The sequence below is a fragment of the Diadema antillarum genome, unplaced genomic scaffold (assembly GCF_040938485.1).
Source record: "Diadema antillarum isolate AM-2024a unplaced genomic scaffold, OU_Dant_1.0 seq00001438_RagTag, whole genome shotgun sequence".
NCBI lineage: Eukaryota > Metazoa > Echinodermata > Echinoidea > Diadematoida > Diadematidae > Diadema > Diadema antillarum.
In genome coordinates, this window is record NW_027272188.1 from 1,464,987 (window position 1) to 1,477,141 (window position 12,155).

Here is a 12,155-nt window from a genome sequence, read left to right on the forward strand (position 1 = left end):
CTCGCCAAAGTCATCCTTTCACATTAATTTCGTAAATGAACAAAAGAAAAAAAAGTCGTCGCCTCGATGTTTACAGGGGGAACGAATATAGTTTCGATAACTTTGATTTTGCTGGTAGGATGCGGACTGCTATCGGAGTTAGCCTCGGTAGCATGCACTGTCAGAATCCAGTGGAGTTGTGGTTAGTTGGGATCAGCAAATCCTATCAGGAGTGTGACATTTGTACTCTGTCAGGCCCCTAAGTTTGGATAACATATCACTGATCTATTCCGGGAGAGGGTCGTATGCCGAAGGTCCGTTAATCCGAAAATGAAATAACGGTCGTTAATCCGAATGTTCGTTATTACGAAACATAAAAATTCAGTACATCTATAGACGTTCGTTTATTAAAAAATGAAAATAAGTTTAAGCCGAACATTTTTGGCGTTATTCCGAAGGTTCGTTTATCCGAAATTGAAATAAAAAAGTGGATACATACGCACCTTCAAAATTGAGAGTCTTATTTTGTTTTCCGATTAACAAACCTTATTTCATTTTTTGAAATTCCTTACCTTCGAAATAACGAGTCCTTGGAATATACAAAACGAACTGTAACCGATATTCCTGAAGAGGTTCATGGATTTTTTTGTATACAAAGCTAATGAATACAAATGTGAATGATACAAGTGCTATAGGTTGAAGAGAGAAATGATACTCGTCTATTATTGACCCTTGATCTGATTTGGCGTTTATGTTGTCAAGTAGATATCTATGATGCATTTTATGACCGTTGCAGAAACGGAGTTATTATACAATCGTTAGAATGTTACGAAGTTGAACGAGAATGGATACACGATAAAGGAAATGTTTCTATTCTGCTCTGGTCGTATACTCATCGGGTTAATCGTGAGGGCATCTTAAAGCCATCGTATAAACGCCGGTGGAGTTTCTCAGGTTGCTCGCAAAAGGTCGCGCATGAATTGGAACTTAAAATTTGCTTTTAATCATGCACAGGTTCGGGACCCACTTTAGGTAAATTTAAAGTTCTATATTCGTATGGCCATCAAATGGAAATTCAGGACAATGTGACACCCGTCTTCAGGACTGTTATCACTGAACAAACGAAATATATATATATATATATATATATATATATATATATATATATATATATATATATATATGTATATATATATATATATATTCCAACATTCCCACATCAACATTCCACAGATCCCACATTCGGAAAAGCTTTTCTCCGAATGTGTCTCGACAATGGAGCTAAATCATTTCGGGTGGCGGCACACTGTTGTGAGCTTGACACAACTTGGCAATACCAGTATTTAATTTTAAATTTCGTGCCAGGTTGGTCTCGAGCATGGTTAAAATCGAATCAACAGCCGGAGTAAGTACGATGCGCCTACAGAAGGTCATACATACTACGGCATCCGACACACACACGAAAGCTATACGAAGATATCTTTAAGCAGGAATTACATAGCATGTCCTGAAATATACACAAGATGACTTAACGAACAAATGACGGATAAGCCATTTTGAATTTCTCATGAAGATGTGCCCGAACTCGGTTAAAAGCTAATCAAGAGCCCACAGATAGATATGGTCCTTTCAGAAGGTCACACTATACCACTCTAACAACTACACAAAACGGCTACACGAAGATCTGAATCTTTATTCTAAAACTTCTCAAGATCTTCGGGCTTTCATTGGCTTGCCACAGAATGATGTTGCCCTGCTCATGAAATTGCTTCCGGAGCCTGAGAAACTCAATCGGCAGTCATACGAGAACATTAGGGTGCCCTCAGTAATGGCAGCAAGTTCAATACGATCAGAGCCGCATTGGACAGTGTCGTTTATCGTTTGTCCATCTTAATGCTCAATTTAGGGAGAGTGTGACACTTGCACTACGGCGTTTGTCTAGATTTAGTTGCACCAGTATTGCCTACGAAACATCCGAGCGATAGTCTGACGAATCAACGGTTGTGCCATTGCGTAGGCCACCGGGTTGATCAGACTGTTAGCAAAGGAGATCCATCTGGTTATGTCGGTGAAAGTCGCAGTCATGGTGATGGAGCCATATTGAAGCGACACGCTGTAGATGACGATGTCGACTGCGTTTGGTAACCACGTGACGACGAAGGCCACAACGATAAAAGTCAGTGTCCTCATGGCTTTCATACTGTTTGCAGCAGATTCGCCTCTCTCTTCCCTCTTTCCCACGTGAACCATTGAATCATTCATATTCTTAAACTGTGCTTTTGTTGCAGTCCTGCTCGTGGAATCGCAGCTTATGTCACCACTTTCCTTTCGAGTGCTCAGGAAGATCACCTTTAAGTTGATCCTTTTTCCTGACTCCGCTGAAAGCTTCGATGGAGCCTCACATACGGTCGTCGACTCTCTTTCTCCGACAACGGAACCTTTCTTTTCGTATTTCCTTGACGGATTCTTCATCTTATAGGTTGTAGTTCCCTTCTCCCGCGCACTTGCACCTGTTCTGCTGGCGCTGGTAACAGACGCAGCTGGGACTTTCCCGACGCTGGTGCGAATTTTGTAGTAAATGCGTGCGTACAGTGCCACAATAATCACGAATGGCAAGGCGAATTTGAAACAGAACAGCATTGAACTCGAAGCAAATGTGCTAACGTACTGTGGTCTAGGGAGCCCGGCGGGAGTCAGGTCTTCAACGGGATCGATGAATTCCCACACAGCGTTGAGGAACAACCAGACGATGAAGGGCACTAACCAGGTGAATATGTTGACGATGGTTGCTACGCGCTTGCTCTTCCGAAGGTAGTGGGCCACAGGATGCAGTGCTGCTAGGTAACGGTCGATGGTGATAACAACCACACCCATCACAGAAACCCCGAGGCAGGCGTTTTGCAGAGCAATATAGAGAGCCCCCAAATCTCTACCAAAAATCCATGTCCCGTAGAGACTAATGCTGGAACGTATCGGCATTATAACCGCACCTACTGTTAGATCAGCCACAGCCATGTTGAATATGTAGTGATTTTGGTAGGTCCACAACGCCCTCTCAAAAGCAAACGCCAAAATAATCAAGGCATTTCCAAAAACAGTTATGAAGGATATGCTTAACATAATTAGGAATTTCACATTGATTTGGGGTCTGATGGGTTCGGGAGTTGTTGCTCGCGTGCCGCTCTCAGAGGACAGTAAGATTGTTGAATTAACTAGGTCCATCATTTACCGTTAGCCGTTTCTGTGGACAAATATCATAAGAGATAGAGTTATATATCATCCTAGTGGGGCGCTGTGATTATCTACTCTTCAGCATTTAAGACGTATAATCGTGATATCACTTTTAAATTGACAAAGAAAGCCCTTAGAAGTAAATTGATACCTTATTCGAAAAGATGGTAGGTATTACTGATTACGACTTTAAAATGGTAAACTGTCGTGAAGACAAATTAAAGTAGACATGTAGTCAGTCGCAGTTAGATAACATTACATAATCTGCATGCGCAGAAATGTATTTACAAATAAATTTTGCTACATTTATTATTGTAAGCCCTATACACTTAAACGGAATTGAGAAATTAAATATTCTCGAGTAATATAATTGGGTCCTTTGCATGGCATGTGTACACATCTTTATCATTACAGGATTTGCGTCAAGCGGAGCATGGTAATGAATGATCAAAAGCTATGTCAAGTTTATTCAGACTTGAAAAACCCTCCTCAGCACCGTATAGTCCTTGCAAGAACACTTTCGATATCTTCATTTCCAAATACCAATTCTACCATTAAAAAAATATATATATAATCATAACAACGCGCATGTAGACTCACCGTCATCACACCGAGCAAATTGATGAAGTATAAACAGGCTGAAAACTACCTGTGTACTACTCTGGTCTTAAAAGCCGAAATGTCGCTATGTATATTGCGCCTCTCCTGAATTGGTCAAACAACCGTACTGCCCATGTCATTGTTCTATATATGTTATTCTCTCCTCGTAGATGGCAGCACATGCGAATCGATATTATGAGACGTCACGTGGTTTTGAACCTCAGTGATGCATGAGAATGCAAATAATAGCTATTACGACAATCTATCGTCGGTTTTTTTTTTCTCACTTTTTCTGACATATAGATATTTCCGAAATAAATCAATCATAAAATTCTTCATACAAAAGTTGTTTTTTTTTTTCAGAATATCTAGTCGAAATGTATTATCAAAATGATTTCCGCAGATCACATGAAATTTAAATGAAACGCCTTAATGTCGATGTTAAAGGCATGGTACAGTTTAATTTGAAATGGGGCTTCAGGTTTTCAACGTTTTTTGATGATGATGATTTTTTTTTTTCTGAAATAATGAGAAACTACCTATAAAATTAAAAAAAGGCTTTAATACTAAGAGGAATTCAAATTTTGTTTGATGAAAATTGGTTTCTAAATTGCTGAGATATCCAAACAAAGCAATCCTAATATGAGGCAGAACCGACCTTTTGTTAGGATCGCTCTGTTTCACTCTGTTTTTGGATATCTCAACCATTTCAAAACCGATTTTCATCAAATAAACTTTGCATTCCTGCTAAAATTACATGTTCCTTGACGTTCCATACAGTGTATCTAAATATCTCACATAAAGTTAAAAGCTGAATCCTCACCTCACCCAATACAATACCATCCCTTTAACTACTTAGTAATCAAAATAAGAACGCAGTAAATCGATCCTTATCCTTTCAAGATGGCGAACTTTATCCCAGACTATGACAAGTACGTATTGATAGATAGATAGGGACTGGTTGTAGCAAATATTTCTTAATTGGGACCAACGCGATTATGTGTACGGCCAAAATATAGGTGAAGAATGGACAACACGCACTCATGAAAATATCAAACAAAATGATGTGCCTACGTTGCTACATTTGTTGCAGTCTTTTAACACACCAAGAACACTTGTCATCTAAGGCGCAGATGTGAGAGCTCGCGAACCACTTGACACAGGCGTGGTATAGTTTAAGTTTTTCATAGACGTCAGTATATATGACAAGTTTATAGAACCACTCAGAAACCTAATATCTCGACGTGTTTGCATTATGTATATTGGAAAGCAATATCTACAAATGCCAATACCACATTCTTCTGACGTGTCCCTTATTTCCGTTCAAATATTCTGACACCACTGCAGTCATAAAGGTATGAATGGATGTGGCATTTCTGTTCCCATGGCAACAGCTGAAATCATATTTGCCGTCAATCTTTACTCCTGATGCTGCGTTTTATTTCCTTTTATAATCGGAAGAGTCACTTTGTCTCCTTTGTCAATGTTTATTACGAGATTTGAATAGCGACGATTGATCATCGTATAACTGATAAATAGACCCGTTTCCTATATTAGAATCTGAAATTATAACAACTAATTTTACACGGTACCCATCGGGTTCCATGATAGCCAAAGAGGTTAAGGAGGCAGTGGCGGATCCAGGCGGATCCAGGCTTAATTTTGTAAAGGCTCCCCCTCTTTGCAGAATTCCTGGATCCGCCCCTGAGAAGGTGTAATGGAAATTCAATATAAGATTTTGTACGCGTCTATTCCACCTTCCAACCATTTCTTCCGATATCTGAATAATTAGACTATTCCCTTCATAATTATAATGATATTCGATGATCACGAAGCTGATACAGTGTGTTATTCCCAAGATTCATTATTCCGAAAGTTCGTTTATCCGAATATGAAAAGGGCTTCGTAATTCTGAAGGTCGGTATGTACGGATCTCCTTTTAATTTTTGGATTAACGAATCGTTGGTATAACGACTCTCACTTCATTTTCGGATTAATGAACCTTCGGTATAAAGAATATCACCCCTCATCGCAACCTTTGTGACAGCAAGAGTTTCTCTGACCTCTTTTGCTGATACAGCTTTTATAGTAATAACTACCGTAAGTTACTACGTAAATAATCCATAACCTTTTATTAAACCATTTATGAAAAATCAAAATTGATTATAAAGTTGATTTCTATCATAAGTATTTGGCAGCAGTGTGTGTTAAGGATATCTAAAATCGCTTTTATTTTCTTCATAACACAGGGCCCAGATTACTGCTCTGCCCACGGACAAATCATTACACTGTCAGGGTGCATCGTATAGACCACAAGACGCATTCGCGGAGCTCTGTGCTGTGAGAGATTTGGTATGATATTCACTAACTTTTCATATTCTAGGCCTGTATTGAATTGAATTGCATCTCACCCCCTCCCTGTTATTGAATTCACATTGTGAACTCATCAAATTTCATATTAGTCTGGAAATGTCCTTAATAATAGTAGTGTTTACTTGCGTAACGACCAGATGGAATTATCCTATGATTGCTCATGCTCAAACATAATTATATGTATATGTTTATGTATATGTATATATATATATATATATATATCCTTCAGTGTCCTTCCGATGTGATAAATGCCGCATGAACAGAATGGACGTCGTCCTTCTCGAGTGTAATAACGGGAAAAATGTATAAAGCAATCATTTCTCCATCAGATTTCAACAAATAGCAAGCCCTATTTTGCCGGAAAGAGAGCCTCGCAAGTCAAAGCAAATAGATCACCATTATTATACAAGAAGCGATGTGGCATAACATAGCCAATGCAACTGAAGCCCGGATTCCTTGATGTCTTTGTAGTACACAATGCCAGAAACTCTATGAAATCTCCCATACAATTAAGCCTGCCAGGGATCACCATGCAAGGGGAAAAGACGGGACTCGACCGTCTGGATATCTTTTAGTCTTCCATTCAATTTGACCTGAATGGCCTACTTACTTCAAATGCGAAGCTGGTATCTCAAAAGTATCAAATCACAATATGCCGCATAAAATGCAATGACATTAAAACTTGAATCTCAGTTTGAAGGCACAAAAAAGGCCTCCGGATCTTCAGTCAAATTAACAATACGAAAAAGTTACACTGCTTCTCTGATGTGGTGGTTCTTTCCAATTTCTAAAAAGGAGTTTTATCTTCGAAATGAACCAATCAATTACAATGTACAAGGGAAACAGAATAAATATACGTTCAAAAGAAATGTTTTATGTGTGTGTGTTGTTTTTTTTTTTTACTTTTCCTGGTAGCAGGATTGAGTTAAGACAGAAAATAAGCTTTTCTAGTATAGGAAGATCAAAACAGATACTTGAAAAAGATACAAAATTAAAAATCAAACAAACAAACACGTCACTTGCATTCATACCTACAGCAGGAGAATGTGTTCCACACATCATAATTTGTGTGTATGCAGCACACTGAAGTTTTCCTTTCAACATCATTGTGTATCTCTAACAATATGAATATTGGAATAGGAATTATATAATATAATTATGATAATGTCATTAGAATCCTGCTTTAATAGCCATGGTAAAACGTTTATGTTGTCACTTTTAAATGTATATTATGTAGATTCACATACTCCCAGTTCGTTTTTGATATCTTTTTATCTCTTCTATGTTTATAAGTCTTTAAGATGAATTTCCTGAAATCATTGCTATACCACGCTTAATGTCAGACGTCATGTTATGTTGTGTGATATGCATATCATCAGTATATACAGATATAGCGTCTTAAGAAAGAAGCAAGTGTATACTCTTTAAGTAATTTGCTACTAATAAAAGTTCTAGATACAATCATCAGGATGCTAGTGTTGCAGATAACTGTGTTTTCGACTTATCTGCACGCTGGTATAGTGTCATCTTTCCAATTTTTGATATTGTGACCAAAGCGTATATTTAGCTGATACCATCATAGCCTGAAATTGAATAAAAGCACTGATAATGTAACAAATATATCCTAGGGTGAACAAATAAAACAGCAGTTCTCGGATATTGTTCACTTTAACTAGAACGTTATGGATATTTTTCTTTGTGTTCGTTTTATTCAACCAAATGAGAGGTGAAATCATGGTCAAATAATATTCACTGCCGATCAAATGGAATAGTGTAAAATAAAGGTGGATGATAGAATACGAAAGAGTTGTAGAAGGAGCAGTAGCAAATATCAGTGGTGGTTAAACACATTTAATGTAATAATGTATGCTAATTATTAAGTATTATTAAGTATTATTAAGTAATTGCTAATGCTATTTATGTGTCAACATTGCGCTGGACAATCCAAAACAAACAACAACTGCATACAAAAAAAAAAAACCCTAAAACAAAATACAATACAGACATTAAAGCACACACATAAAAAAAACAACAATACTTGGAATTGTAATGGAATTTTCAATTTTTGAAACTTGTTAATTGGAGACTGAGCAGACAATCTTTCTTCACCCCACCGCCTGACCGCAGTGGATTGTCATGCAGTGAGGGGTTTGGTCAAGAAAAGACACAAAGATTGACGCCATGGACACAAGGGACAAAGCAATTGACAAAAGTGAGGGTGACATAATAATGGACTTGAATAATATTGGTTGCACGTATAGTGATAAAATTTTAGTAGCTAATATCCATTGTCTCAGCAGCAGCAAGAAACGCATTCTCTATATTCTTGACTTATGTCATACTCTCATGGGCTACTTACATTTATTTGGCATAGGGAAAAGCTGCTTGCGCAGAATGTCATTTTCCAATCGATTTCGTTACCATAGTAACAAATGGGAGGCACAGACGGTGCAATGACCAACAATGAGCTTGCCAGGCGCAAACATAATTCTTAACGATGTGACAGGGAGAGTGTGTTACTTTTCACATTCATTTCGTTTATTTAGCTTGTGGCGAAGGATGGATCTTCGATTTTTTGTCAATTAATGATACTTGAACATTGCCACATAGAATGAAAAATACGTCACCATACTCACACATAAACATTTTTAATAATATTTTCTTTTCGAATTTCGTTCGATATCACCATCGTTTTCACAATGAAATGAATACAAACAATGATTTCGTGTAGATTCATACGAACAAACTAACAAAAAGAAGTCTGCAAATGTGGATTCAACAGTGTTACAATACAAAATTAACTTAAGTCTAGTAATACAAAATTCACCTTGACGTGTCTACGTACACACACACATACACACACACACACACACAAACATGCACATGTATACATCACTTGAAGGCTTATTATGTGTCTTTTGAATGACATAACCTGCAAACAGTATAGGCCTTCCCTACACCCCCTCTTGTGGTAAAAGAAGGAATCATTATTATGAAAAAGATATGAGATATTGACAAAGGACAACGATGCTTCTATTAGAATTACTATAGCCAGTCTTTTCTACAATACGTCTTCAAGTATTTACATTTATGATATCATGAATGTAGGCCTACATTTATGAGATACGGTTTCTTAGATGGGATTGTATGCCTGTGCACATATTGGATGGACCAGAATAGTGGAGAGGTTTCTATTTGGTAAAATGCAGCACATTCATGTGAAAGGAAAGAACTCACAACTGACCCGGAACTGGGCCCGTTGGGGTCACACACCGTTCCAGGTCAGAAATGACAAGGAATGGGGTCAGATATGACCCATTCAGAGTCATGAATTGGGTCAGGGTGACTCCATTCGGGGTCTCCATGACCAAATTCCAAGTCATTTTTGACCCGGAACGGTGTGTGACCCCAATGGACCCAGTTCCGGGTCAGTTCTGACTCGGATATTTTAAGAGTGTTTAATGCATCACAATGCATTGCCGACAGAATATTTCAAGCTACTGATGTGACACAGCAGAAAATGCTATGAGAAGTATGTTAAGACCAACACTGAGTTGGACGGGAGGGGGGGGGGGATTCCCTTCATACATTGTGTTTTTAACTATTCCTCAGTATATAATGTATTATGATTTTATGCTTGTATAATACACTGTATCCAGTACATGTTATTTTGTACTATATGGCCCGAATTCACGAAGGTGGTACAAATTTTAATGAAACCATGGTTTAAACCATGGACAAAAACCACGGAGCGCCATGTGGCGCATGGAATATTTCGTTACGAAATCAGTCTTTTCGTCGATGAAATGTTTATTTTCTAACGAAATGACAACATTTTGTAACTAAATGAATATTTCGTCCACGAAATGATAATTTCGTTAACGAAACGGTCATTTTGTCGACGAAATTACCAATTTCATAAAGAAATATTCCGTGCGCCACTTGGCGCTCCATGGTTTTTGTTCATGGTTTAAGCCATGGTTTCATTTGTACCACCTTAACGCGTGAATTCGGGCCTATGTGGCGAAGTGTTCTTTGTTGTATCGTTGATCTTGGTAATGAGGTCATGCTCATGAAATAGACATTGAGTCAGGGTGTGTGGAAGTCTCTGGAATCTGAGAGGTTGGAGATCCTTACAGAATGTTCCAGAGTGGTTGAAGGGGCCTATTACACAATATGAGCCACAGAAATTACGAAGTAGGCAGAGCACTTCCAACACCTTTGCTCTCAGAATAAAGCCACTTCTGGCTCTAACGCGACTCGTTTGAGTTAGTCTTTATAATGATTATTATCTGCTGACTTGATATATTTTGGTGGAGAGAAGGCCTGATTACATATTGCCCGTTCGAGAGTAGATTTGCCTGCATGTTTTGTTTTGTTGTTATCGCTTTTGTGGCCGGCTCAATTTTTATTTATGTAAACGATGCTATATCGAAGCTGTGACTTGCTGGATAATCAGTTGTGGGATTATCACGAGAGGCACGTTGACTGCATGGACGAGGTCGTCGCGACGTTTGGATTCTACACGTCTTACCGTAAATTTATGATGTGGAGTACCGTTACCTGTGAAAAGTGATTTATATCTGAGTGGAACAGTCATCTATGTATCGAGCATCATTTCTCGGACTCTTCCTGGGGATTATCTGGAGCTCACAATCACTAGTGCATGATTGTACAGTACTGCAGGTGATTATTATCAGTAAATTGCCTGAACATTAATTTGCTATTTTTGTGCTATCATTTTCAGTGTTATAATGTGGTCGTAGCAATGACGGCATTTCATCGAAGGTTTTCCCAGCAGTCTGTGCTAAGAAGTATGGAAAGATTCACCTGAGGTAAACCGAGTCTAATTGTATGTTTGAGCAACTGAATGTCAACACGATTGCTCACCTCCCCACCCCCCCCCCACACACACGCACATACACCAATATGCACACAAAGACAAGCTAGTCTTAGCACTCGTTAATTACAAGTTTAAAGTTAATTACGTGCAGCTGATAATCTAACGAAAATTTTCCTCGTGCTCACAATATTCTACATGCAATACGCATTGATGTACGTTAATACAAACCCTGGGAAGGTTTTTGTGTTGAACGAATGCATCTTTCCTAAAGTTACATGCTCGTTGTTGCTTTTATTTGTAAGATTACATGGAGTGCTGTCTTGGTGCATGGGCAGTTAAAAAAAAAAGGAAATTCATACGTTGCATTTTCTAAATCAAATCTAATTCTAATTGTAATAATAATAATTTAATTGTGCAGGGCTGCGTGTATGAAAAAAAAAAACCACCGTTATTCGTTTCTATTTATCTACTACTAATTTCTTCTTTGAAGTTTAATTTTAGGAACTAAGTGTATGGGGGGGGGAATAGGATTATGGATGTCAGATGTGATTGGTAGAAACAAGAAATTGAATTTTGTGCGCTCCTATTAGGCCTATTTTGTAAAATATAGCACATATAACATTGTACATACATACAAGATGAGAAAAACAATGATTATTATAATCATACTGCAATATTCCTACAAACACACACACAGACACACACACACACAATATCGATGATTTTCTAATGCATGGACTATTTGAACTCGTAATCGAGTAATGTTTGTTCCTTTTTTCTTGTACATAAACCTTATTTGTTAATGTTTGTTCAGTGTTATTATCCCGCACTGTATAGAGCTTATGGAAACATTTTTAAATAGCCGTTATACATACATGTATTCATATAATTATCATTATTGCACACAACACACATACAAACACACAAGCGTATACAAGTGTGTACACAAACTAGACAAGTTGGCAGCCATCGTATAGAGAAAAACGTTAGTCAGTCGAGTCTCTGTTAAGAAAATCACTCTTTACAATTTAATATTGTGCTTAAATCCAATACGTCACCCTTCTGCCATAAATAGTGAAAGCATAGCATTAAATGCAGTGCTTGAACATTGAGTAATTCGGACTTTAAT

The 12,155-nt window shown here is 37.9% G+C and overlaps 1 protein-coding gene across 1 annotated transcript; it reads right to left on the reverse strand.

The window, feature by feature from the left end:
* Window positions 1–1,923: 1,923 nt before the first annotated feature.
* LOC139709487 (5-hydroxytryptamine receptor 1A-like) lies at window positions 1,924–2,994 on the reverse strand. Its single transcript, XM_071621447.1, has one exon. The coding sequence runs from the start codon at window positions 2,992–2,994 to the stop codon at window positions 1,924–1,926; it is 1,071 nt and encodes a 356-aa protein (XP_071477548.1).
* Between the last annotated feature and the right edge of the window lie 9,161 nt (window positions 2,995–12,155).